This window comes from Chiroxiphia lanceolata, unplaced genomic scaffold, assembly GCF_009829145.1.
Source record: "Chiroxiphia lanceolata isolate bChiLan1 unplaced genomic scaffold, bChiLan1.pri scaffold_98_arrow_ctg1, whole genome shotgun sequence".
Classification (NCBI taxonomy): Eukaryota; Metazoa; Chordata; class Aves; order Passeriformes; family Pipridae; genus Chiroxiphia; species Chiroxiphia lanceolata.
The window spans coordinates 475-28,389 of record NW_022476552.1 but is presented as its reverse complement, the minus strand read 5'-3'; the positions used below and the strand labels follow the sequence as shown (position 1 = coordinate 28,389).

Genomic DNA, 27,915 nt, shown 5'->3' with positions numbered 1-27,915 from the left:
AGGCACAGGGGGGTCAGCACCCCAACCCTGGAGACCCCAGAACCACCCCGGAGCCCCCAGACCCATTTTGGGTCACCCCAAGGAGCAGAGGGTGCCCCAGAGCCAGCCCTGAGCCCCCAGACCCGTTTGGGGTCACCCCAAGGAGCACAGGGTGCCCCCCTCTCCTTCCCCAGTTCCAACCCCTCCCTCCTGCCCCATTCCCAGGGGGGTCTCAGCCCCCTGACCCCCCCCCACCCATCTGGGACCCCCCCACACCCATTTGGGACCCTCCACTCCCCCCAACTCACCCAGAGGAGCCCCCAGGACCCCTCAACCCCCCCCTGGGTCCAACCCCTCCCTCCTGCCCCACCCCTGGGGGGGTCCCAGCCCCGGGGGGGATGTTCCCAGCCCCCCGACCCCCCCCCGACCCCCCTGCCCGGGCCCCCCCCTCACCGTCCCCCACGTCGAAGTCCTTGAAGGCGACCTCGGAGCCGCCGTCCCCCATGAGAACCTCCCCGTTGAGGGTGAAGCTCATGTGACACTCGCCCAGGTCGATGAGGCAGCCCACCACGTCCCCCCCCTGCCAGGGGCGGCCAAACGACTCCCCCCCGACGTGCCAGCGCTGAGCCTGGGGGGCACAGGGGGCACAGGGGTCAGGGGGTGACCCTGGAACCCACCCGGGGGTCATAAGGGGGTACAGGGAGGCACAGGGGGTCAGGGGGTGACCCTGGAACCCAGCCAGGGGGTCACAGGGGTCATGGGGTGTCCCTGGGGGTCCCAGGGTTTTCCCAGTGGACTCCGGGTGTCCCTGGGGGTCCCAATGGACTCCAGGGGTCCTGCAGTGTCCCTGGGGGTCTCTGGGGTTCCCCAGGGACTCTGGGGGCCCCAGGGCGTTCCTGGGGTTCCCAATGGACTCTGGGGGTCCCTGAGGTGTCCCAGGAGTTCCCAGTGGGCTCTGAGGGTCCTGGGGTGTCCCAGGGTGTCCATGGGTGTCCCAGGGGGTCCCAATGGACTCCAGGGGTCCTGCAGTGTCCCTGGGGGTCTCTGGGGTTTCCCAATGGACTCTGGGTGTCCCTGAGGTGTCCCAGGGGTTCCCAGTGGGCTCTGAGGGTCCTGGGGTGTCCCAGGGTGTCCATGGGTGTCCCCTGGGGGTCCCAATGGGCTCTGAGGGTCCTGGGGTGTCCCAGGGTGTCCATGGGTGTCCCCAGGGTTTCCCAATGGACTCTGGGGTTCCCCATGGACTCCGGGGGTCCCTGGAGGTCCCAGTGGACTCTGGGGGTCCCTGGGGTGTCCCAGGGTGTCTCTGGGGGTCCCAGTGGGCTCTGAGGGTCCCTGAGGTGTCCCAGGGTGTCCCCCGGGTTTCCCCGGGGACTCTGGGGGTCCCGGGGGTCTGTGCTGCCCGCGGGGGTCTCACCCTGTGCCCGTTGAAGACGAAGGCCATGTCGTCGGCGCCCAGGTCGGTGTCGGGGCGCAGCCCGGGCCGTGCCCACCCCACGCGCATCTCGCCCGCGGTCACGGCCTCGAACTCGAAGTACCAGCGGCCCGAGCGCACGGCTGAGCCCCGCTCGGCACGGAACAGCCGCGGCCGGGGGGCACGGGAGCCCCCCCCGGGGGCACCCTGGGCGGCTGGGGGGGGAGAGGGGGGTTAACACCCCAGAACACCCCGAAAACACGACACAGCATCCCCAAAAACAGTACCCAGGGACCTCCCATCAGCACCCTCTGGGCAGCTGGGGGGGGACACGGGGGTTAACACCCCAAAACCAGGACACAGTATCCCCAAAAACAGCACCCAGGGACCCCCCCGGGCACCCCCTGGGCAGCTGGGGGGAGATAGGGGGGTTAACACCCCATAACACCCCGAAAACAGGACACAGCATCCCCAAAAACAGCACCCAGGGACCTCCCATCAGCACCCTCTGGGCAGCTGGGGGGACATGGGGGGGTTAACACCCCAAAACTGTCCCCAGTTGCCCCCAACTCCCACCCAGAGACCCCCAAAGCAGCCCCCCCTGGCCTCCCCACACTCACACACGTCCTGGTCAGGGGTCCCCCCCCCGACTCCCCCAAACAGCCACCCCAAGACCCCCCAGAGCATCCCCAAACTCCCTCCAAAGCCTCCCAAAGGTCCCTGGTGGGTCCCCAAGCCCCCCTTTGCCCCCCCGGGTCCCCCTTTGCCCCCCCCGGCCCCCCTTTGCCCCCCCTGGTCCCCCTTTGCCCCCCTGGTCCCCCTTTGCCCCCCCTTTTGCCCCCCTTTGCCCCCCTGGCCCCCTTTTGCCCCCCTTTGTCCCCATGGACCCCTTTTGCCCCCCTTTGTCCCCCTGGTCCCCCTTTGCCCCTCTTTGCCCCCCTGGTCCCCCTTTGTCCCCCCTGGCCCCCCTTTTCCCCCCTCACGGGTGTCCTGGTCGGGGGGCTCGATGTTGTAGCCGTAGCCCAGCAGGGTCCGCACGGCCTGGCACAGACTCTCCCGGTTCGTGGCCTTGGTGCCCTCGTCCAGCAGGTTGTAGGGCACCAGCCGAGGGTTCCGCTTGTTCTTGATGTCCTGGGGACGGGGACGGTGTCACTGGGGGGGGACGACACCCCCTGGGGTGTGGGGACACAGGGACAGGGTGTGGGGACACCCCTGGGGTGTGGGGACACAGGGACAGGGGGGACAGAGTGTGGGGACACCCCCAGGGGTGTGGGGACACGGGGACAGGGTGTGGGGACACCCCTGGGGTGTGGGGACATGGGGACAGAGTGTGGGGACACCCCCAGGGGTGTGGGGACACAGGAACAGGGGGGACAGAGTGTGGGGACACCCCCAGGGGTGTGGGGACACGGGGACAGGGTGTGGGGACACCCCTGGGGTGTGGGGACACAGGGACAGGGGGGACAGAGTGTGGGGACACCCCCAGGGGTGTGGGGACACAGGGACAGGGTGTGGGGACACCTCCTGGGGTGTGGGGACATGGGGACAGAGTGTGGGGACACCCCCAGGGGTGTGGGGACACGGGGACAGGGTGTGGGGACACCCCTGGGGTGTGGGGACACAGGGACACTGGGGATGGGGTGTGGGGACACCCCTGGGGTGTGGGGACAGCAGGGATGGGTGTGTGAGGACAACCCAGGGGTGTGGGGACACAGGGACATCATCACTGGGGTCATGGGGACACAGGGACAGTGGGGATGGGGTGTGGGGACACCCCTGGGGTGTGGGGACACGGGACCATCGGGGACAGGGCCGTGGGGACCTGGGGACATCAGTGCTGAGGGTGTTTTGGGGTCCCCCAGGGGTCCCCCCGGGCGGTGTTGCGGGTCCAGCCCAGGTTGTGCCTGTTCCCAGCTGGTTTGGGGGGGTCAGGGTGGGTCAGGGTGGGGGTCCCAGGGGTCTGGGGGGTTCAGGGAGACATGGGGGTCCCCGGGGGGGTTTTTGGGGTGCCCACCTGGGTGGTGCTGTAGGTCCAGCCCTGCTGCACCCACACCTTGTGCCCATTGAGGGGAGTCAGGGGGGGTCAGGGTGGGGGTCAGGGGTGCTCAGGGGTGGGTGGGGGTCCCCCAGGGGGGGTTTTGGGTGCCCACCTGGGTGGTGCTGTAGGTCCAGCCCTGCTGCACCCGGTCCCGGGCCCAGACGTTGTGGCCGTTCTCGGCCAGGCGATCGACCAGCGTGAGCTGCGCCGGCGTCAGGCGCACGTGGGACAGGTCCAGGGGGGCCGGTTTGTACCCGTTGGACATGGTGTAACTGGGGGGACACCCGCGGGACCCCTGAGCCTCCCCTAAATGGGGACGGGGCATCCCAACCCAAATTGGGACATTCCAACCTAAACCAGGACATCCCGACCCAATTGGGACATCCCGACCCAAACTGGGACATCCCAACCCAAACTGGGACATCCCAACCCCAACTGGGACATCCCGACCCAACTGGGACATCCCGACCCAAATTGGGACATCCCAACCTAAACCAGGACATCCCGACCCAAACTGGGACATCCCAACCCAAACTGGGACATTCCAACCTAAACCAGGACATCCCGAGACCCAACTGGGACATCCTGACCCAAACTGGGACATCCCAACCCAAATTGGGACATCCCAACCCCAACTGGGACATCCCGACCCCAGCTGGGACATCCCAACCCAATTGGGACATCCCAACCCAACTGCGACATCCCGACCCAAACTGGGACATCCCAACCCAAATTGGGACATTCCATCCCAAACTGGGACATCCCATCCTAAACCGGGACATCCCAACCCCAACTGGGACATCCCAACCCAAACTGGGACATTCCAACCTAAACCAGGACATCCCAACCCCAACTGGGACATCCCAACCCAAACTGGGACATCCCAACCCAACCTGGGACCCTCCCTTAGAGACCCCAAAGTTGGACCCCCCCAACTGGGACCCCTTTGGAGACCCCAAATTGGGAACCCAAAACTGGGACCCCCTTCCAGAGACCCCAAACTGGGACCCTCCGACCCCCTAAACGAGATCCCTCCTACCTGGACCCCCCAAAACCAGCAAAAACCCCCAAAACCCCCCAAAACTGGGACCCCCTCCCACCCCTCCAGCCCCCCCGGTCCCCCCAAACCCACGTTTTGGGGAGTTTGATCTTTTTGAGATTCTCCTCGGCCTTCTCGTCCGCCATCCCCACGTGGCAGCCCAGGGCCAGCAGCGTCCTGGGGGTACCCCAAAAATCAGCACCCCCCCCAAAAATCAGCACCCCCAAAATCCTGGGGGCATCACCCCCAAAAATCAGCACCCCAAAAAATCAGTACCCCCAAAAATCCTGTGGGTATCACCCCCAAAACTCAGCCCCCCCAAAACTCAGCCCCCCCAAAGTCGGGGGGTTCAGGATGAGGGGGGACCCCAAAACCCAGCCCAGCCCATTCTGGGGACACACCCCAAAGGGGACGGGGGGACCCCAAAATCCTCCCAGCCACCCCCTCCCTCCACATCCAAGGTGAGGGGGGACCCCAAACCCAGGACCCCAAACCCACCCTCGCCACCCCCACGACCCCAAACCCACCCCCAGGACCCCAAACCCTCCCCCAGGACCCCAAACCCTCCCTCGCCACCCCCACGACCCCAAACCCTCCCCCAGGACCCCAAACCCTCCCTCGCCACCCCCAGGACCCCAAACCCCCCCTGTTTTGGGGTGACGCCCCAAAAGGTGCCTCCCCCAACCCACTCCCCCTTTTCCCAGGGGGTTTTGGGGACACCCCCTGATGGGGGGGACACCCCCTGATGTGGGGGGACCCCCCCAGCCCCCCCGACCCCCCCGTTCCCCCCTCACTTGAGGGTCTCCCCCGACATCTGGAGGTTGTAGCCGCGCTCGGGGTCGGGGAGGCTGTGGAAGCTCAGCAGGCAGGGGTGCAGGTGCCGCACGTCGTCACGAACCTGGGGCACCCCAAAAACCCCGTGGGCACGGGCACCCCCCACCGGGACACCCCCGGTCAGGGAACCCCCCTGGGAATAGGGACACCCCAAAAAGGGACCCAAAAACCACGAGAACCCCCCAAAAGGGTCCCGTTTGTCCTGGACCTGGGGGCACCCCAAAAACCCCGTGAGCATGGGAACCCCCCGCCGGGACACCCCCCGGTCAGGGGAACCCCCCTGGGAATAGGGACACCCCAAAAAGGAACCCCTAAACCGGGAGAACCCCCCAAAAGGGTCCCGTTTGTCCTGGACCTGGGGGCACCCCAAAACCCACGTGGGCACCCCAAAATACAGCTGGGCACGGGGACCCCCCCACTGGGACACCTCCCATCCAGGGAACCCCCCCCCCCCGGGAATGGGGACACCCCAAAAAGGGACCCCAAAACTGGGAGAACCCCCCAAAAGAGTCCCCTTTGTTGTGGACCTGGGGGTACCCCAAAAACTGGGTTGGGCATGGGAACCCCCCACCGGGACACCCCCCGGTCAGGGAACCCCCCCGGGAATAGGGACACCCCAAAAAGGGACCCCAAAACCGGGAGAACCCCCCAAAAGAGTCCCCTTTGTTGTGGACCTGAGGGTACCCCAAAACTGGGTTGGGCACCCCAAAACCCCCGTGGGCATGGGAACCCCCCCACTGGGACACCCCCCAGCCAGAGAACCCCCAAAAAAAGGGACCCCAACCCCAAGAAAACCCCCCAGAAGGGTCCCCCCATAAAAGGACCCCAAATAGGGACAGTTGCAATTTTGGGACCCCCAAAAGGACCCCAAAGAGGGTTTTTGGGGTGCCCGGGGGGGGTTTTGGGGTCCCCCACTCCCGGTCCAGCCCTGTTCAGTCTGGGTCAGGGCCCAGAGCTCGCGGGTGGGTTTGGGAATGTTTTGGGGGTGCCCAGGGGGGGTTTGGGGTGCCCAGGGGGTGTTTTGGGGTCCCCACTCATGGGTCCGTAAGTCCAGCCCTGCTCGATGCAGGACAGGGTGGGTTTGGGGAGGTTTTGGGGTTGTGGGGGATTTGGGGGTGCCCAGGGGTGTTTTTGGGGTGCCCAGGGGGGGTTTTGGGGTCCCCACTCACAGGTCCGTAGGTCCAGCCCTGCTCGATGCGGGTCAGGGTGGGTTTGGGGAGGTTTTGGGGTTGTGGGGGATTTGGGGGTGCCCAGGGGGGGGGTTTTGGGGTGCCCAGGGGGGATTTTGGGGTCCCCCACTCACAGGTCCGTAGGTCCAGCCCTGCTCGATGCAGGTCAGGGTCCAGAGCTCACGGGTGGGTTTGGGGGCAAGTTGGGTGGTTTTGGGGAGGTTTGGGGGGTCTGGGGGATTTGGGGGTGCCCAGGGGGGTTTCTGGGGTGCCCAGGGGGGGTTTTGGGGTCCCCCACTCACAGGTCCGTAGGTCCAGCCCTGTTCGATGCGGGTCAGGGCCCAGAGCTCACGGGTGGGTTTGGGGAGGTTTGGGGGGTCTGGGGGATTTGGGGGTGCCCAGGGGGGGTTTGGGGTGCCCAGGGGGGGTTTGGGGTGCCCAGGGGGGGTTTCGGGGTCCCCCACTCACGGGTCCGTAGGTCCAGCCCTGCTCGATGCGGGTCAGGGCCCAGAGCTCGTGGATGTTCTCCGCCAGCTTCTCCCGGATCCGCTCCAGGTGGGGGGGCAGCACGATCTGGGGGGCACCGGGGGGGGGGTGGTGTCTCCCCCACACCCCAAAACCCCCTCTGACCCCACAAACGCCCTCCCAAACCCTCCCACACCCCAAAACCCCCTCTGCCCCCACAAATCCCTTCCCAACCCCCTCCAAATCTCCAAAACCCCCTCTGTCCCCACAAACCTCCTCCCAAACACCCCCAGACCCCCAAAACCCCCTCTGTCCCCACAAACCCCCTCCCAAACCCTCCCACACCCCAAAACCCCCTCTGTCCCCACAAATCCCTTCCCAAACCCTCCCACACCCCAAAACCCCCTCTGACCCCACAAATCCCTTCCCAAAGCCTCCCAGATCCCCAAAACCCCCTCTGTCCCCAAACTCCCCCACACCCCCCTCCTCTCCCCAAAAACCCCTCCCAAACTCCCTCCAGTGTCCCCAATCCCCCCCAAACCTCCCTCCATTCCCTGAAATCCCCCCAAACCCTCCCCAATCTCCCTCAAACCCCCCTCCATCTCCTCAAATCCCCCCCAAACCCTCCTCAAGCCCCCCCAAGCCCCCCCAAGCCCCCCTCCATCTCCCCCAAACCCCTCTCCATCCCCCCAATTCCCCCCAAACCCTCCCCAATCCCCCCCAAACCCTTCTCCATCCCCCCAATTCCCCCCAAACCCTCCCCAATCCCCCCCAAGCCCCCCTCCATCCCCTCTAATCCCCCCCAAACCCTCCCCATTCCCCCCCAGTGCCCCCCATTCCCCCCGTCCCCACCTGGCAGGTGTCGACGGGGCAGGGGGTGAAGGCGGTGTGGGGCAGGGCCCGGGTGGGCCCCAGGAGGCTGCGGGTGCCGGGGGGGGGGTTCAGCCCCCGGTACTGGGTGAGGGGCTCGAGGCGGAGCCGCTCCCGGGGCAGCAGAGCCTCGGCACAGGGGGCGTAACCGGGGGGGGGCACGAAACGGAACTCCCCGTGCCGGCCCCCCAGCAGGAACCGCAGCCTGGGGGGGACAGGGACCATTAGGGACCCCCCCAGGGACCCACAGACCCCCAGACCCCACAGGGACCCCACAGGGACCCCACAGGGACCCCCAGACCCCACAGCACGAAACGGAACTCCTCGTGCCGGCCCCCCAGCAGGAAACGCAGCCTGGGGGGGACAGGGACCATCAGGGACCCCCCCAGGGACCCCCAGACCCCACAGCACGAAACGGAACTCCCCGTGCCGGCCCCCCAGCAGGAAACGCAGCCTGGGGGGGACAGGGACCATCAGGGACCCTCCCAGGGACTCACAGACCCCCAGACACCCCACAGACCCCACAGAACCCACAAGGATCCCCCCCAGCAGGAACCGCAGCCTGGGGGGGACAGGGGGACCCAGACCCACAGGGACCCTCATAGGGACCCCTACAGGGACCCTCTGTGACCCCCGGACCCCACAGAACCCACAAGGATCCCCCCAGCAGGAACCACAGCCTGGGGGGGGACAGGGACCATCAGGGACCCACCAAGGGACCCCCAGGGACCCCCAGACACACAGGGACCCCCCCAGGGACCCTCCGTCACCCCCAGACCCCACAGAACCCACAAGGATCCCCCCAGCAGGAACCGCAGCCGGGGGGGGACAGGGACCCTCAGGGACCCCCCCCGGGACCCCCAGACCCCACAGAACCCACAGGGACCCCACAGGGACCCCCCCAGCAGGAATCACAGCCTGGGGGGGCACAGGGACCCTCAGGGACCCCCCCAGGGACCCACAGACTCCCCGAAAACGGGAGGACACCCCCCCCCCACCCTCTTTTAGGGGTCCCGATCTCCCTCACTGAGGGGTCCCGCTCCCCCAGACCCCCCCTTTAGGGCTCCCACCCCCCAAGTTTGGGGTCCCAGCACCCCTTTTATGGGTTCCACCCCCAAATTTGGGGTCCCAACACCCCCTTTAGGGCTCCCACCCCCCAGTTTGGGGTCCCAGCACCCCTTTTAGGGCTCCCACCCCCAAATTTGGGGTCCCAACACCCTTTTTATGGGTCCCACCCCCAAATTTGGGGTCCCAACACCCCTTTTATGGGTCCCACCCCCAAATTTGGGGTCCCAACACCCCTTTTATGGGTCCCACCCCCAAATTTGGGGTCCCAGTACCCCTTTTATGGCTCCCACCCCCAAATTTGGGGTCCCAACACGCCCTTTAGGGCTCCCACCCCCCAAATTCGGGGTGTCCCCCCCCCCCTTACCGGACCCCCGCCGAGAAACTGGCCACGGGGGTGAAGAGGGTGTCGAGGTTGAAGCCCTCGAGGACCCCCTGAACGGGGGCCCCGTTGAGGCGGAACGAGGCGCTGGGGACCCCCAAATCCAGGCAGCAGCTCACCACGTCCCCCTCGGCCAGGGCACGGCGCTGGGGGGACCCCACGGCCTTGGGGACCCCCCCTGGGGGACACATAGGGGGTTAGTGGGGTCAGGGGGGGTTATTGGGGTCAGGGGGATGGGGGGACCCCCAAATCCAGGCAGCAGTTCACCACGTCCCCCTCGGCCAGGGCACGGCGCTGGGGGGACCCCACGGCCTTGGGGACCCCCCCTGGGGGACACACGGGGGGTTAGTGGGGTTTATTTGGGGTCAGGGGGGGTTTGTGGGGTCAGGGGGGGTCATTGGGGTCAGGGGGATGGGGGGACCCCCAAATCCAGGCAGCAGCTCACCACGTCCCCCTCGGTCAGGGCACGACGCTGAGGGGACCCCACGGCTTTGGGGACCCCCCCTGGGGGTACATGGGGGTCAGGGGGGTTATTGGGGTCAGAGGGGGTCATTGGGGTCAGGGGGTTATTGGGGTCAGAGGAGTTTATTGGGGTCAGGGGGTTATTGGGGTCAGGGGGTTATTGGGGTCAGAGAGTTATTGGGGTAAGGGGGGTTATTGGGATTGAGGGGGTTATTTGGATTGGGGGGGTTATTGGGGTCAGGGGAGCTTATTGGGGTCAGGGGGTTATTGGGGTCAGGGGGGTTATTGGGGTCAGGGGAGTTTATTGGGGTCAGGGGGTTATTGGGGTCGGGGGGGTTATTGGGATTGAGGGGGTTATTTGGATTGGGGGGGTTATTGGGGTCAGGGGAGCTTATTGGGGTCAGGGTTAGGGTTAGGCCGGGGGCCCTGAGGGGGCTCTGAGGGGTCCCCATGGGGGTGTTACTGGTGCCCCCCCCCTCACCTGTCCACAGGTGGATTTATTGGGGTCAAGGGGGTTGGGGGCTCTGAGGGGGTGTTCCCAGTGCCCCCCCTCACCTGTCCACAGGTGGATTTATTGGGGTCAGGGGTCTCCATGGGGTGTTCCCAGTGCCCCCCCTCACCTGTCCACAGGTGGATTTATTGGGGTCAGGGGTCTCCATGGGGTGTTCCCGGTGCCCCCCCTCACCTGTCCACAGGTGGATTTATTGGGGTCAGGGGGCTCTGAGGGGGTGTTCCCAGTGCCCCCCCTCACCTGTCCACAGGTGGAGGCCGTCGAAGGCGAAGGAGTTGAGGTCGTCTCCGGCGCCGTTGCCCCCCCAGCCCGATCCCCCCCCCGGGGCGGGGCGGAAGGACCCTGCAGCCCCCCACCCCACACGCAGGTGGGTGGGTTGGGGGGTCACGAAGGGCTGGACCCGCTCCACGGACACCTCGAAGTACCAACAGCGGAACTGGGTCGAACCCGGCGCCGTCCCCACAAACAGGTTGGGCCGGATGCTGCAACGGGGCAGGGGGGGTCAGGGACCCCCAGAACCCACCCCCAGCAAACCCAGAACCAGCAAACCCACCCCAGAGACCCCAAAACCCACCCCCAGAACCAGCAAACCCACCCCAGAGACCCCAAAACCCACCCCCAGAACCAGCAAAACCACCGCAGAGACCCCAAAATGCACCCCCAGAAACAGCAAAACCACCCCAGGGACCCCCAGAACCCACCCCCAGAACCAGCAAAACCACCGCAGAGACCCTAAAACCCGCCCCCAGAACCAGTAAAACCACCCCAAAGACCCCAAAATCCACCCCCAGAACCAGGAAAACCACCCCAGGGACCCCAAAACTCACCCCCAGAAGCAGTAAAACCACCCCAGAGACCCCCAAACCCACCCCCAGAACCAGCAGACCCACCCCAGGGGCACCCAGAGACCCCCCAGGACCCACCAAACCCACCACAGGGGCACCCAGAGACCCCAAAACCCACCCCCAGAACCACCAAACCCACCCCAAGGGCACCCAGAGACCCCCAAACCCACCCCAAGGGGCACCCAGAGACCCCCCAGGACCCACCAAACTCACCCTAGGGGCACAGAGACCCCAAACCCACCCCCAGAACCACCAAACCCACCCCAAGGGCACCCAGAGACCCCCGGGAACATCTCAGCAGCTTCCAGGGGCACCTCAGTGACCCCCAGACCCGCTGAGAGCCCCCAAAGCCCCCCAGAACCCTCCCAGCTCCCCCTCCTGTGGCCCCCAAACCCCCCCAAACCCCCCCGTGCCCCCCGTACCTGGTGACGTGGTTGACCATGCCCGTCTGCAGCAGCAGGTCCCGCCGCGGCAGCAGGTTCTCCGTGATCAGGTTCTGGTTGGAGCGGACGGCGACGGCGTTGCACACACACAGAGAGCACAGCACGTCCAGCACCTGTGGGAGGGCACACCTGAGCACACCTGGGCACACCTGGGCACACCTGGGCACTGCCAGGACACAGTTGGGCACACCTGGGCACACCTGGGCATTGCACACACACACAGCGAGCACAGCACGTCCAGCACCTGCACAGGGGCACACCTGAGCACACCTGGGAACACCTGGGAACACCTGGGCACACCTGGGCACACCTGGGCACTGCCAGGACACAGTTGGGCACACCTGGGCACACCTGGGCATTGCACACACACAGCGAGCACAGCACGTCCAGCACGTGCACAGGGGCACACCTGAGCACACCTGGGAACACCTGGGCACACCTGGGAACACCTGGGCACTGCCAGGACACAGCTGGGCACACCTGGGAACACCTGGGCATTGCACACACACAGCGAGCACAGCACGTCCAGCACCTGCACAGGGGCACACCTGAGCACACCTGGGCACACCTGAGCACACCTGGGAACACCTGGGCACTGCACACACACACAGAGCACAGCACGTGCAGCACCTGAAGGGGGACACACCTGAGCACACCTGAGCACACCTGGGCACACCTGGGCACTGCACACACACACAGGGCACAGCACGTGCAGCACCTGCACGGGGGCACACCTGGGAACACCTGAGCACACCTGGGCACACCTGGGCACCCCTGGGCACCCCTGGACCCACCTTGTGGTTGCGGCCGTGCTTGTCGAGCAGGGAGATGATGGACTTGATGTGGTTCTCCTGGATGATGTTCAGCACCTCGGGGCTCTCGATCAGGACACAGTACAGCACCTCCAGGATACCTGGGGGGGGGGACACACACACCTGGGGGGGTCACACCCACACTACAGCACCTCCAGGATACCTGGGGGGGGACACACACACCTGGGGGGGTCACACCCACACTACAGCACCTCCAGGATACCTGCAGGGCACACCTGGGGGGTCACACCCACAGTACAGCACCTCCAGGATACCTGGGGGGGGGGGGCACACCTGGGGGGGTCACACCCACACTACAGCACCTCCAGGATACCTGGGGGGGGGACACACACACCTGGGGGGGGTCACACCCACACTACAGCACCTCCAGGATACCTGTCGGGGGGGACACACCTGGGGGGGTCACACCCACACTACAGCACCTCCAGGATACCTGGGGGGGGGGGACACACCTGGGGGGGTCACACCCACACTACAGCACCCCCAGGATACCTGTCGGGGGGACACACACCTGGGGGGTCACACCCACAGTACAGCACCCCCAGGATACCTGGGGGGGGGGGACACACACACCTGGGGGGGTCACACCCACACTACAGCACCTCCAGCATACCTGTGGGGGGGACACACCTGGGGGGGTCACACCCACAGGAGGGACCCCAGCCCCAGAGAAGGACCCCAGACCCACAGGAACCTCCTCAGCCCCACGGGAGGGTCTCCAGCAGCACAAGCCCCATGGGAGGCCCCTCCTCAGCCCCCCAGGAGCCCCCCCAGGCCCCTGGGATTCCCCCAGCCCCAGAGGAGCCCCCCCAGGAGCCCCCTGGAAGCCCCCCCAGCCCCCCAGGAGCCCCCCCAGCCCCCCGGGCCACTGACCCGAGGAGGCCTCGAGCCGGTCCAGTTTGCTGACCAGCCAGTCCAGGTTGGTGGAGAACAGGGCGCAGTTGGCGCGGTTACCCCGGATCAGCGAGGCTGGGGGGGCACACGGGGGGGTCAGCAACCCACAGCCCCGCCCCACGGACCCCCACAGACCCACAGACACCCCTGGACCCACAGGACCCCATAGATACCCCACCCTGCCCCTCGGACACCCCTGGACCCACAGACACCCCCGGACCCATAGGACCCCATAGATACCCCATCCTGCCCCACGGACCCCCCCCGGACCCACAGACACCCCATCCTGCCCCACGGACCCCCCCAGACCCACAGGCACCCCATCCTGCCCCATGGACCCCCACGGACCCACAGACACCCCATCCTGCCCCCCCGGACCCACAGACACCCCATCCTGCCCCACAGGACCCCCACGGACCCACAGACAACCTCGGACTCACAGATACCCCATAGATACCCCATCCTGCCCCTCGGACACCCCTGGACCCACAGACACCCCATCCTGCCCCACAGACCCCCACGGACCCACAGACACCCCATCCTGCCCCACGGACCCCCACGGACCCACAGACAACCTCGGACTCACAGATACCCCATAGATACCCCATCCTGCCCCCCCGGACCCCCACGGACCCACAGACACCCCATCCTGCCCCACGGACCCCCACGGACCCACAGACACCCCATCCTGCCCCACAGACCCCCCCCGGACCCACAGACACCCCATCCTGCCCCACAGGACCCCCCAGCTACCCCCCAGCCCCACCCAGTAGCTCGTAGAGCAGCTTCACCTCCCACCCCACGGCCCCTACCCCACCCCACAGCCCCCATACCTGCCCCATAGCACCCCATAAACACCCCACAGACCCCATACCTGCCCCATAGCACCCCATAAACACCCCACGGACCCCATACCTGCCCCATAGCACCCCATACCCCCCCCCGGGGCCCCCCCCGTGCCCCCCAGCCCAACCCAGCAGCTCGTAGAGCAGGTTCACCTCCCACCCCATGGACCCCATACCTGCCCCATAGCACCCCATAAACACCCCATAAACACCCCATACCTGCCCCATAGCACCTCATATTCCCCCCCGGAGCCCCCCCCGTGCCCCCCAGCCCCACCCAGCAGCTCGTAGAGCAGGTTCACGATCTCCTTCCAAGCCGCCGCCGCCTCCTCGCCCGCGGCCTCCCCGAACTGCGCCGCGGTGCTGTAGGCGCTCAGCCGGTCGATGCAGCTCAGCACCAGGGTCAGCATCCCCTGGGACAGGGGGGGCTCATCACAGACCCCCCAGGACACCCCCAAAACCCACCATAACCCCCAGAACCCCCCTGGGACCCCCAAAACGGGACCCCTCCCCAAACTGTGCTCAGCCGGTCGATGCAGCTCAGCACCAGGGTCAGCATCCCCTGGGGCATAGGGGGGGCTCGTCACCAACCCCCCCCGGACCCCCAGAACCCCCCATAACCCCCCCGGGACCCCCAAACTGAGACCCCTCCCCGAACTGTGCTCAGCCGGTCAGTGTAGCTCAGCACCAGTGTCAGCATCCCCTGGGATATGGGGGGCTCGTCAGTGACCCCCCCCCAGACCCCCATAACCCCTCAGGACCCCCATAACTCCCCTGGGACCCCCATAACCCCCCCAGGACCCCTCAGAACGGGACTCCTCCCCACACTGTGCTCAGCGGGTCGATGCAGCTCAGCACCAGCATCAGCATCCCCTGGGGCACGGGGGGCTCGTCAGAGACCTCCCCCAGACCCCCATAACCCCCCCTCCGGACCCCCAGAACCCCCTTGGGACCCCCATGAGCCCCATCCGGGACCCCCAAACTGGGACTGGTGTCAGCATCCTCTGGGACACGGGGGGGGGGGAAATGTCAAAGACCCCCCCAGACCACCAGGACACCCCCCAGGACCCCTAAACTGGCACCCCCAAACTGGGACCGGTGTCAGCACCCCCTGGGACACGGGGGGCACATCAGAGCCCCCCCCACCCCTCCCTCCCTGTGACCCTGCCCATCCCTAGGACCCCCCGATGACCCCCCAGATTTGGGGTTGGTCCCAGGGTCCCCTCCTTTGTGGGGGCAGTCCCGGGGGTCTCCTCCTGTGTAGGGGCGGTCATGGGGGTCCCCTCCTACCTGGGGGCAGTCCCGGAGGTCTCCTCCTATGTGGGGGCAGTCCCGGGGGTCCCTCCTGTCTGGGGGTGGTCCCTGGGGTCCCTCCTGTCTGGGGGTGGTCCCGGGGGTCCCCTCCTATGTGGGGGTGGTCCCTGGGGTCCCTCCTGTCTGGGGGTGGTCCCAGGGGTCCCCTCCTATGTGGGGGCGGTCTCAGGGGTCCCCCAGCTGTGAGGGGTGGTCCTGGGGCTCCCCTCCTGTGTGGGGGTGGTCCCAGAGGTCCCTCCTTTGTGGGGCAATCCCAGGGGGTCCCTCCTGTCTGGGGGTGGTCCCGGGGGTCCCTTCCTATGTGGGGTGGTCCTGGGGGTCCCTCCTTTGTGGGGGCGGTCCCAGGGGTCCCTCCTTTGTGGGGGCGGTCCCAGGGGTCCCTCCTTTGTGGGGGTGGTCCCGGGGGTCCCTCCTCTCTGGGGGCAGTCCCGGGGGTCCCCTCCTGTCTGGGGGTGGCCCCGGGGGTCCACTCCTGTGTGGGGGCGGTCCCGGGGGATCCCTCCTTTGTGGGGGCAGTCCCAGGGGTCCCTGCTATTTTGGGGGTGGTCCCGGGGGTCCCTGCTATGTGGAGGCAGTCCCGGGGGTCCCCTCCTACCTGGGGGTGGTCCCGGGGGTCCCTGCTATGTGGGGGTGGTCCCAGGGGTCCCTGCTATTTTGGGGGTGGTCCCGGGGGTCCCTGCTATGTGGAGGCAGTCCTGGGGGTCCCCTCCTACCTGGGGGTGGTCCCGGGGGTCCCTGCTATGTGGGGGTGGTCCCAGGGGTCCCTGCTATTTTGGGGTGGTCCCGGGGGTCCCTGCTATGTGGAGGCAATCCTGGGGGTCCCCTCCTACCTGGGGGCAGTCCCAGGGGTCCCTCCTTTGTGGGGGCAGTCCCGGGGGTCCCTGCTATGTGGGGGCAGCCCCGAGGGTCCCTGCAATTTTGGGGGTGGTCCCGGGGGTCTCACCTCCTGCTGGAAGAGGCTCTGGCGGCCCCGCAGTGCCCGCAGCCGCCCCTGGCGCTGCTCGTGCCTCAGCTCGGGGGGAGGCGGCTCCAGGTACCCGATGAGGTCCCGCAGGCTCAGGATCATCCCCGCGATGGGCAGTGAGGGGGGAGGAGACCCCCGGGGGCGGCCCTGCAGGCTGTCCAGGCTCCTGGGGGGGGCACGGGGGGAGTCAGACCACCACGGACCCCGACGGACTCCCACGGACCCCCAGGGACTCCCCTCGTTCCACACAGACCCCTCACATCCCAGATAAAATACCCCATAAATGTCTCGGCCCCTGGGGGGGCACTGGGGGAGTCAGACCACCACGGACCCCCAGAGACCCCCCAGGGACTCCCCTCATTCCACACAGACCCCTCACATCCCAGATAAAATACCCCATAAATGTCTCGGCCCCTGGGGGGGGCACGGGGGGAGTCAGACCACCACGGACCCCCACGGAACCCCAGAGACCCCCAGGGACTCCCCTCATTCCACACAGACCCCTCACATCCCAAATAAGATACCCCATATATAACCAGGCTCCTAGGGGGGGCACGGGGGGAGTCAGACCACCACGGACCCCCACAGACTCCCAGGGACCCCCAGGGACTCTCCTTGTTCCACACAGACCCCTCACATCCCAGATAAAATATCCCATAAATGTCTCGGCCCCTGGGGGGGGGCGCGGGGGGAGTCAGACCCCCACGGACCCCCACGGACTCCCATGGAACCCCAGAGATCCCCACGGAACCCCAGGGACTCCCAGGGACTCCCAGGGACTCCCCCTCTTCCTCACAAACCCCTCACATCCCAGATAAGATATCCCATATATAGCCAGGCTCCTGGGGGGTACAGGGGGGGAGGGTTAGACCACCAAGGACCCCCAGGGACCCCCAGGGATCCCCCACGTCACCCACAGACCCCCAGGACCCCCCAGGACCCCCCCGACCTGATGAAGGCCCCGTAGAGCCTCGTGGTGCTGAAGACCATCCCCAGGACCCCCCCAGGATCCCCCCCCAGGACCCCCCCAGGACCCCCCCAGGTCCCCCCAGACCTGATGAAGACCCCGTAGAGCCCCGTGGTGCTGAAGACCATTCCCAGAACCCCCCAGGACCCCCCCAGACCTGATGAAGGCCCCATAGAGCCCCGTGGTGCTGAAGACCATCCCCAGGACCCCCCAGACCCCCCCAGGACCCCCCAGACCTGATGAAGGCCCCGTAGAGCCCCATGGTGCTGAAGACCATTCCCATGGCCCCCCCAGGACCCCCCCAGGACCCCCCCAGGACCCCCCCAGGCCCCCCCAGACCTGATGAAGACCCCATAGAGCCCCGTGGTGCTGAAGACCATTCCCATGACCCCCCAGGACCCCCCAGACCTGATGAAGGCCCTGTAGAGCCCCGTGGTGCTGAAAACCATCCCCAGGACCCCCCCAGGACCCCCCAGGACCCCCCCAGACCTGATGAAGGCCCCGTAGAGCCCCGTGGTGCTGAAGACCATCCCCAGGACCCCCCCAGGACCCCCCAGGACCCCCCAGACCTGATGAAGGCCCCGTAGAGCCCCGTGGTGCTGAAGACCATCCCCATGGCCCCCCAGGACCCCCCAGGACCCCCCAGACCTGATGAAGGCCCCGTAGAGCCCCGTGGTGCTGAAGACCATCCGCGCCGCCTGCGACTCCTGGTGCTGGGAGCGGGTGAGGGTCAGGGCGTCATCCATGTGCCCCTCCTGGTGCAGGATGGCCTGGGGGGGGCACGGGGGGGTCACAGGGGGACACCAAATTCTCAGGGATCCCCCCAGACCCCCCCAGATACACACAGACCCCCCCAGGTCAATAGGGACCCCCAGAGCCCATGTGCCCCTCCCGGTGCAGGATGGCCTGGTGGGGGACACGGGGGGGTCACAGGGGGGACCCCAAATCCTCAGGGACCCCCCCTAGACCCCCCCAGCTACACACAGACCCCCCCAGATACACACAGACCCCCCCAGACCCACAGTGACCCCCCACTCCACATGCCCCTCCTGGTGCAGGATGGGCTGGGGGGGACATGGGGGGGGTCACAGGGGGACCCCAAATTCTCAGGGACCCCCCCTAGACCCCCCCAGATACACACACAGACCCCCCCAGGTCAATAGGGATCTCCAGAGCCCCCGTGTCCCTCCTCGTGCAGGATGGTCTGGGGGGGGGGCACGGGAGGGGTCACAGGAGGGACCCCAAATCCTCAGGGACCCCCCCAGACCTCCCCAGATACACACAGACCCCCAGGGACACTCCCAGACCCACAGGGACCCCCCCCGGTCAACAAGGACTCCCCAGAGACCCCCACAGTCCACGTGCCCCTCCTGGTGCAGGATGGCCGGGGGGGGCGGGAAGGGGGGGGCAGAGGGACCCCCAGGGACCCCCCCAAATCCACAGAGACCCACAGGGACACCCCCAGACCCACAGGAATCCCCCAGGTCAATAGGGACCCCCCAGAGGCCCCCAGAGCCCATGTGCCCCTCCCGGTGTAGGATGGCCTGGGGGGGGCACGGGGGGGTCAGAGGGGAGACCCCAAATCCTCAGGGACCCCCCCAGATACACACAGACCCATAGAGACCCCCCAGACCCACAGTGACCCCCCAGAGACCCCCAGAGCCCCCATGCCCCTCCCAGTGCAGGATGGGCTGCAAAGCCCCCGAAAGCCCCCCGAGAGCCCCCCGAAGCCCCCCCAAAGCCCCCTAAAGCCCCCCCGGAGCCCCCTCCGGGGGTTTTGGGGCCGCACCTTCCTCTTGAGCAGCCCCAGGCGCAGGGCCTTGGGGTCGGGGGCAGCGTAGGTGACCCAGAGCCCGCTGTGCCCGTGCTGCAGGAAGCACAGAGACTCCCCGTACTTGATCTCGGGGGGGCCCATCCCCTCCACGTCCCGTTTGGGGGCCACCTCCAGCTTCTCCTGCGGGGTTTGGGGGGCACAGAGAGGGTCAGGGGGGCTGGGGGGGTCAGGGGGCACAGGGAGGGTCAGGGGATGGGGGGGACAGGGGGGCCCATCCCCTCCATGTCCCGTTTGGGGGCCACCTCCAGCTTCTCCTGCGGGGTTTGGGGGGCACAGAGAGGGTCAGGGGGGCTGGGGGGGTCAGGGGGCTCAGGGAGGGTCAGGGGATGGGGGGGACAGGGGGGCCCATCCCCTCCATGTCCCGTTTGGGGGCCACCTCCAGCTTCTCCTGCGGGGTTTGGGGGGAGCACAGAGAGAGTCAGGGGGGCTGGGGGGGTCAGGGGGCACAGGGAGGGTCAGGGGGGCTGGAGGGGTTGGGGGCACAGGGGGGATCGGGGGCCAGGGGGGACGGGGGGGCCTCATCCCCTCTATGTCCCATTTTGGGGTCCCTCCCAGCCTCTCCTGTGGGATTTGGGGGGACACAAGGGGGTCCTGAGAGGGTCGAGTGGACCAGGACGGGGACAGGGAGCAAGGTGGGGACAGGGTGGGGACCAGGCTGGGGACAGTCGGTGACATCCCGGTGACGTTCCCACTGGGAAGGTCTGGAAGGTGGTGACAAGGACGGGGCGGGGACCAGGCCCGGGACGGGGACATCGTGGTGCCACCCCCGCCTCGGGAGCCTGGGAGTGGGGACGGGGCTGGGGACAGGGAGTGGGACAGGGAGCAGGACAGGGACCAGGGTGGGGCCCAGGCCCAGGCTGGGGACACACTGGGGACATCCTGGGGACATCCTGGGGACAGGGAGCAGGACAGGGATGCAGGACGGGGCTGGGGACACACTGGGGACACACTGGGGACACGCTGGGGACAGGGAGTGGGACAGTGGGGCAGGACAGGGCTGGGGACACACTAGGGACATCATGGGGACATCCTGGGGACAGGGCTGGGGACAGGGAGTGGGACAGTGGGGCAGGACGGGGCTGGGGACACACTGGGGACACACTGGGGACACACTGGGGACACGCTGGGGACAGGGAGTGGGACAGTGGGGCAGGACGGGGCTGGGGACACACTGGGGACACGCTGGGGACACGCTGGGGACACGCTGGGGACAGGGAGTGGGACAGTGGGGCAGGACGGGGCTGGGGACACACTGGGGACACCCCCGGTGCCAGCCCGGTGCCAGCCCGGTGCCAGCCCGGTGCCAGCCCACCTTGGAGGCGCGGAAGCAGAAGGCGGCCACGCGCGTGGTGGCCGCGGTGGCCTCGACCATGGCCAGCCCGGTGGCCTCGGTGAGCGCCAGGTACCGGCCCGTGGTGACGTGGCGCAGCCGGAACGGTTGTCCCCAACGAAGGTGGCTCCCGCTCCAGCTGGGGGGGACAGAGGGGACAGCGGGGTCACCGGGGGACAGAGGGGACAGTGGGGTCACCGGGGGACAGAGGGGACAGCGGGGTCACCACCGGGGGACAGAGGGGACAGCGGGGGACAGAGGGGACACCAGGGTCACCAGGGGACAGAGGGGACACCGGGGTTACCACTGGCAGACAGAGGGGACAGGGGGGTCACCACCGGGGGTGTTGGGGACACGGGGTTGTCCCCAACGCAGGTGGCTCCCGCTCCAGCTGAGGGGGGGGACAGAGGGGACACCCCGTGTCCCCCCATGTCCCCCCGTACCTGATGCACAGGGACACCCCAGTGTTCCCAGGGGGGTAGTGACCCCCTGTACCCCCCTGTGACCCCCTGTGACCCCCCCGTGACCCCCTGTCCCCCCTGTCCCCCCCCGTGCCCCCCATACCTGATGCGCAGGGACACCCCAGTGTTCCCAGGGGGGTAGTGACCCCCTGTACCCCCCTGTGACCCCCTGTGACCCCCCCGTGACCCCCTGTCCCCCCTGTCCCCCCCCCGTGCCCCCCATACCTGATGCGCAGGGACACCCCAGTGTTCCCAGGGGGGTAGTGACCCCCTGTACCCCCCCTGTCCCCCCCGTCCCCCCGTACCTGATGCGCAGGGGCTCCAGGCGCCACAGGGACCGGGCGTGGGCACAAACGGCTCCACCCTCGTAGTTGACGACGCTGCTGGGGGGGGGTGACACACACACACACACACGGGGGGGGGTCAGTCAGCGGGTTGGGGACACCCCCCCCCCAAATCCCAAATGGGGGTCCCCCCCACCTGCGCTCGTCGCCCTGCTCGGGGGCCGTGGGGGTCAGGCACTCGTCCATGTGGCCGTGGAACAGGCGCATCACGTGGCCCCCCGTCACGTAACCTGGGGGGGTCAGGGGTCGGGGGTCAGGGGTGGGGAGGGGGGAACCCCCGGGGACACCCCCTCCGGATTTGGGGACCCCTCCCCGGCATCACCTTCCTCGGAGCCCGAGCAGATGGGGTTCATGTTCCACAGCGTCTGCATGAACGAGGCGTCCACCTGCAGCTCCCCCGAGGCCGTGGAGAGGTGCTGGGATGGGAGGGACACGTGTGGGACACGTGTGGGACATGTGTGGGACATGTGTGTGACCTGCAGCTCCCCCGAGGCCGTGGAGAGGTGCTGGGATGGGAGGGACATGTGTGTGACATGTGTGTGACATGTGTGTGACACATGTGTGACCTGCAGCTCCCCCGAGGCCGTGGAGAGGTGCTGGGATGGGAGGGACACGTGTGTGACATGTGTGTGACATGTGTGTGACCTGCAGCTCCCCCGAGGCCGTGGAGAGGTGCTGGGACACGGGGGGGACACGTGTGGGACACAGGTGGGACACATGGGATGTGTGTGGGACTCGTGTGTTACATGTGTGTGACATGCAGGGGACACATGGGATACGTGTGTGGGACCCGTGTGTGACACGCAGGGGACACGTGTAGGATGTGGGAGGACACGAGGGGACAAAGAGGGTCCCCCATGTGCCCCCCATGTCCCCCACGTGTCCTCGTGTCCCCCCATACCAGGGATCTCTCAGAGGACATGCTGACCAGGAGCAGGTCAGGGGGGTGTCCCTGTGTCCCCCCAATGTCCCCCTGTCCCCCCCTTGTCCTCGTGTCCCCCCATACCAGGGGTCTCTCAGAGGACACACTGACCAGGAGCAGGTCAGGGGGGTGTCCCCACATCCCCCCAGTGTCCCCATGTCCCCCCCAATGTCCCCCTGTCCCCGTACCAGGGATCTCTCAGAGGACACGCTGACCAGGAGCAGGTCAGGGGGGTGTCCCTGTGTCCCCTCCCTGTCCCCATGTCCCCATGTCCCCCCCCTGTCCCCCTGTCCCTCCATACCAGGGATCTCTTGGAGCACACGCTGACCAGGAGCAGGTCAGGGGGGTGTCCCTGTGTCCCCCCAATGTCCCCCTGTCCCCCCGTACCAGGGATCTCTCAGAGGACACACTGACCAGGAGCAGGTCAGGGGGGTGTCCCTGTGGCCCCCCCATGTCCCCTCCCTGTCCCTGTGTCCCCCCCGTGTCCCCCCCTGTCCCCATGTCCCCCCCATGTCCCCCCCATGTCCCCCCCATGTCCCCCCCATCCCCCCATACCAGGTATCTCTCGGAGGACACGCTGACCAGGATCAGATCGTCTCCCACCCGAACCTTCTCGCCCTCCGAGCGCTGTTTGGACGCCGGGTGCATCGTCCACCAGCACGCCTCGCCTGGGGGGGGGCACCCCAAAAATCAGGGGGACCCCCAAACCAACCCCCCACACACACACACCGGGTGCATCGTCCACCAGCACGCCTCGCCTGGGGGGCACCCCGAAAATCAGGGACCCCCAAACCAACCCCCCCCACACACCGGGTGCATCGTCCACCAGCACGCCTCGCCTGGGGGGCACCCCGAAAATCAGGGACCCCCAAACCAACCCCCCCCACACACACACCGGGTGCATCGTCCACCAGCACGCCTCGCCTGGGGGGGGCACCCCAAAAATCAGGGGGACCCCCAAACCAACCCCCCCCACACACCGGGTGCATCGTCCACCAGCACGCCTCGCCTGGGGGGCACCCCGAAAATCAGGGACCCCCAAACCAACCCCCCCCACACACACACCGGGTGCATCGTCCACCAGCACGCCTCGCCTGGGGGGGGCACCCCAAAAATCAGGGACCCCCAAACCAACCCCCCCCCCACACACACCGGGTGCATCGTCCACCAGCACGCCTCGCCTGGGGGGGGGCACCCCAAAAATCAGGGACCCCCCAAATGGGGACCCCAAACCAATCCCCCCCACTGGGTGCATCGTCCACCAGCACCCCAAAAATCAGGGACCCCCCAAATGGGGACCCCAAACCAACCCCCCCCACCGGGTGCATCATCCACCAGCACCCCAAAAATCAGGGACCCCCCAAATGGGGACTCCCTGAGCCCCGGGGACACCCCCAGACCCACCACACCCCCAAAATGGAGACCCCAGAGCCAGGGGACCCCCTAAACCCCCCCCAACATGACACAAGGGGAGCCCCGAACGCTCCCCGACCCTCCCTCCCCAAGCTCAGGGCACCCCCCAGAGCCCCCTCAGAGCCCCCCCCAGCCCTGGGGTGCCCCCCGGAGCCCCCCAAAAGCCCCCCCCGAGCCCCCCTAGCCCCGGGGTGCCCCCCAGAGCCCCCCAAAAGCCCCCCCCGAGCCCCCCCATCCCCTCACCGGCCGCGTCCCTCTGCAGCCCCACGTCGAAGGCGAGTTTGTCGGTGACGGAGCGGGAGGTGGTCAGGCAGCTCAGGTACTGGGGGGGACACACCCCGTTATTGGGGGGTCCCCCGACCCCCCCCAGCCCCCTCTGACCCCCCCGGACCCCCCCGGACCCCCCCAGCCCCCCCAGACTCACCATGGCGCTGTGGGAGTGCCGCAGCAGGATGGCGTGGCCGTACAGCAGCGTCCGGTGCCCCCCGCCCTGAGAGGACTTGGGGGGCACAGGGAGGGTTCAGGGGGGGACCCCAAAATCCTCCGGGCCCCCCCCAGGCCCTCTGTGTACCCCCAAACCTTCCTGAGCGCCCCCTGTGTCAGGAACAGCCCCTGGTGTGTCCAGTGCCCCCTGCCCTGAGGGGACTTGGGGGGCACAGGGAGGGCTCAGGGGGGGACCCCAAAACCCCCCTGACCCCCCCCAGGGCCCCTCTGTACCCCCAAAACCTCCCTGAGTCCCCCCACAAATCCCCGGGGGGGGTCCCTGTGTCAGACACAGTCCCCCTTGCTCTCCACCCCCCTCATTTTGGGGTCCCCCCCTCGTGTCGGGGTCCCTGATTTCAGGGTCACCCCCCACCGAAGCCCCCTCAAATTGGGGGGGGTCCCAATTTTGGGATCCCCTCGATACTGGGGGTCCCCAGTTTTGGGGATTCCCCAATAGTTCAGGGTCCCCCCCCCATTTTGGGGGGGTTCCCCCCTTTTTGGGTGTCCCCTCAAATTTGGGGTTCCCAATTCTGGGTTAGCCCCACATCGAGGTTCCCCCAAAACCGGGGTCCCCAATTTGGGGGCCACCCCCTGTCGGGATTCCCAACACATTTGGGATCCCCCCGTTTTGGGGCCCCCCTGTTTGGGGTGACCCCCATTTTTGGGGGTGCCCCGTTTCTGGGGTGGCCCCTGTTTTGGGGTGACCCTCCTTTGGGGTGACCCTCGTTCTTGGGGGTGCCCCTTGTTTGGGGTGACCCCCGTTTTTGGGGGTGCCCCGTTTTTGGGGTGGCCCCCGTTTTGGGGTGACCCTCCTTTGGGGTGACCCCCGTTTTTGGGGGTGCCCCTTGTTCGGGGTGGCCCCCGTTTTGGGGTGACCCTCCTTTGGAGTGCCCCCTATTTTTGGGGTGACTCCCATTTTGGGGGTGCCACGCTCACACTTTGGGGGGTCCATGCGGAGTTTGGGGGGGCTGTGGATGGATGGGATGGGGGGGGGCACACACAGACCCCCGGGTCCATGCGGGGGGGGGTCGGGGGTGGGCGGAGCCCCCCAAAACAGGGGGGGAGGAGGAGAAGGAGGAGGAGGAGGAGGAGGAGCGGGTGGGGGGATGAAGATGAGATGAGGATTTCGGGGGGGTCACTGCACCACGGTGCCACCTACCCACTTATCCAGGTCGACCCCCTGGGTGGGCGGGGGGGGGGGGAGAGAAGAGGGGGGGTCACGAGGGGCTGCGACCCCCCCAAAACAACAGGGACTCCCCCCCCCCAAAACCCCCACGGACCCCAAAATATCCTTCGGAGAACCCAAAAACTCCTCCAGGACTCCTCAGGGTTCTAACCCCCCCCCCCCAGAATCTCCTCCAAGGACCCCAAAAACTCCTCCAGGACTCCTCAGGGTTCTAACCCCCCCCCCCCCAGAATCTCCTCCAAGGACCCCAAAAACTCCTCCAGGACTCCTCAGGGTCCTAAACTCCCCCCCCCCAAAAAAAATCTTCTCCAGGGACCCCAAAAATTCCTCCAGGGACCCCAAAAACTCCTCCAGGACTCCTCAGGGTTCTAAACACCTCCCCCCCCCAAAAATCTCCTCCAGGGACCCCAAAAACTCCTCCAGGGACCCCAAAAACTCCTCCAGGACTCCCCGGGGTCCTAAACACAACCCACCCCCAAAAAAATCTCCCCCAGGGACCCCAAAATCCCCCCCAGGGACCCCAAAAACTCCCCCAGGACTCCCCGGGGTCCTAAACACAACCCACCCCCCCCCCCCCATCCCCAAGGCGTTTGCAGGGTCCTAAAACCCCCTCCAGGACGCCCAAACTCCTCCCCAGAGCCCCCCAAAACCCCCCCTAGAGACCCCCATAGCCCTAAACCCCCCCCCGGCCACCCCCAACCCCCTCAGGGTCCCAAAGCCCCCCCTCGGACTCTCCCCAAACCCTCCCCGGGGAACCCCCAAATCCCCCCGGCCGGACCCCCAAAAAATGCAGCTCCGGGGCCCCCCAAACGCGGCGTGGGACCCCCGGACCCCCCCGGGCCCCCCTGAACCCCCCCAAACCCCCCCAAATCCCCCCGGGCCCCCCCAAACCCCCCCGGCCCCCCGAAACCCCCCCGGACCCACCTCTGCGCCCATCTCGGCGCTGTTGGCCAACATCTCCTGCAGCGCCCGCACCGACAGCGACTGCTCCAGCACGAAGCAGCACACGGCCAGGTCGGGGGGCACATTCTGGGGGGGCACACGGGGAGGGTCACGGCGCTGGGGGACCCCTCCTGCACCCCGAAATACCCCCCCGGTACCCCAAAATAACCCCCGGCACCCCAAACCCTTCCCGTGTCCCTACGGGACCCCCAGAGGTGGGGGGGGCGCTGCAGGACCACCTTGTCCTTCTGGGGGGGGCAAACAGGGGGGGTCAGCGCCCCAAAATACCCCCTTGGCACCCCAAAATACCCCCTTGGCACCCCAAAATAACCCCCGGCACCCCAAACCCTCCCTCTGTCCCTACGGGACCCCCAGAGGTGGGGGGAGCACTGCAGGACCACCTCGTCGTCCTGGGGGGGGCAAACAGGGGGGTCAGGGCCCCAAAATACTCCCTGGCACCCCAAAATACCCCCGGTACCCCAGGACCCCCCAAATCCGGGGTCTCGCAGCCCCCCCCAGACCCTCAGGACCCTCCAAACCCGGGGTCCCCCCCTCAGACCCTCAAGACCCCCCAAATCTGGGGTCCCGCAGCTCCCCCAGACCCTCAGCACCCCCCAAACCCGGGGTCCCACAGCCCCCCCCAGCTCCCCAGGACGCCCCCCCATTTTGGGGGGATCTCCCACCCCTCCCTGCGCGTTCCAGGTGGGCCCCCCCGAGGCTTTCCCAGCCCCCAAATTCCCCCCCCAGCCCCCCAGGACCCCCAAAACCCGGGATCTCTGGGGTCTCCCGCCCCCCCCCAGCCCCCCAGGATCCCCTTCCCGGGGTCTCCGGGGTCTCCCGCCCCCCCCCCAACCCCCCAGGCAGCCCCCCCCCAATTTGGGGGTCCCGGGGGGGTCCCGGGGGGGTCGCGGGGGGGTCTCACCTGCGCGTTCGAGGTGGGTTCGAGGGAGCAGAGTCGGTTCCCGAAGCCCTCGGCCGAGAGGCAGAGCTTGAGCTGCTCCTTCAGCAGCGTCGTGGTGCACTGCAGGACCACCTCGTCATCCTGGGGGGCACAAAACGGGGGGGTCAGTACCCCAAAAACACCCTCCTGAACCCCAAAAAACCCCTCCTGCACCCCAGAATACCCCCCGGTACCCCAAACCCTCCCTGTACCCCACCATATCCCTATGGGGTGGGGGGCACTGCAGGACCACCTCGTCATCCTGGGGGGCACAAAACGGGGGGGTCAGTACCCCAAAAACACCCTCCTGAACCCCAAAAAACCCCTCCTGCACCCCAGAATACCCCCCGGTACCCCAAACCCTCCCTGTACCCCACCATATCCCTATGGGGTGGGGGGCACTGCAGGACCACCTCGTCATCCTGGGGGGCACAAAACGGGGGGGTCAGCGCCCCAAAAAAACCCTCCTGCACCCCAAAATATCCCCCGGCACCCTAAAATACCCCCTGGTACCCCAAAATAACCCCCGGCACCCCCCTGTATCCCTATGGGGTGGGGGGCACTGCAGGACCACCTCGTCGTCCTGCGGGGCACAAAACGGGGGGGTCAGCGCCCCAAAAAAACCTTCCTGAACCCCAAAATATCCCCTGGTACCCCAGAACACCCGCCGGTACCCCCAAAACCCCTCCATGACCCCCCCACGGCACCACCGGGTGCCCCCCAACCCCTA

The 27,915-nt window shown here is 67.4% G+C and overlaps 1 protein-coding gene across 1 annotated transcript; it reads right to left on the bottom strand.

Moving 5' to 3' along the window:
• Positions 1 to 407: 407 nt before the first annotated feature.
• Positions 408 to 27,607, bottom strand: LOC116781930 (ryanodine receptor 1-like; the record flags this gene model as incomplete). The annotated part of the gene is made up of 28 exons (XM_032677743.1): positions 408 to 607; positions 1,394 to 1,605; positions 2,374 to 2,521; positions 3,541 to 3,700; positions 4,561 to 4,644; positions 5,262 to 5,365; positions 6,939 to 7,043; positions 7,788 to 8,010; positions 9,238 to 9,430; positions 10,466 to 10,707; positions 11,493 to 11,626; positions 12,308 to 12,426; positions 13,220 to 13,315; positions 14,363 to 14,498; positions 16,343 to 16,529; positions 17,979 to 18,100; positions 19,120 to 19,284; positions 20,477 to 20,633; positions 21,261 to 21,335; positions 21,436 to 21,529; positions 21,622 to 21,715; positions 22,777 to 22,889; positions 23,878 to 23,956; positions 24,059 to 24,133; positions 26,228 to 26,332; positions 27,168 to 27,332; positions 27,403 to 27,447; positions 27,563 to 27,607. Coding segments are annotated over 28 exons (3,677 nt in total), but the record flags the coding sequence as incomplete, so codon positions are not given.
• Between the last annotated feature and the right edge of the window lie 308 nt (positions 27,608 to 27,915).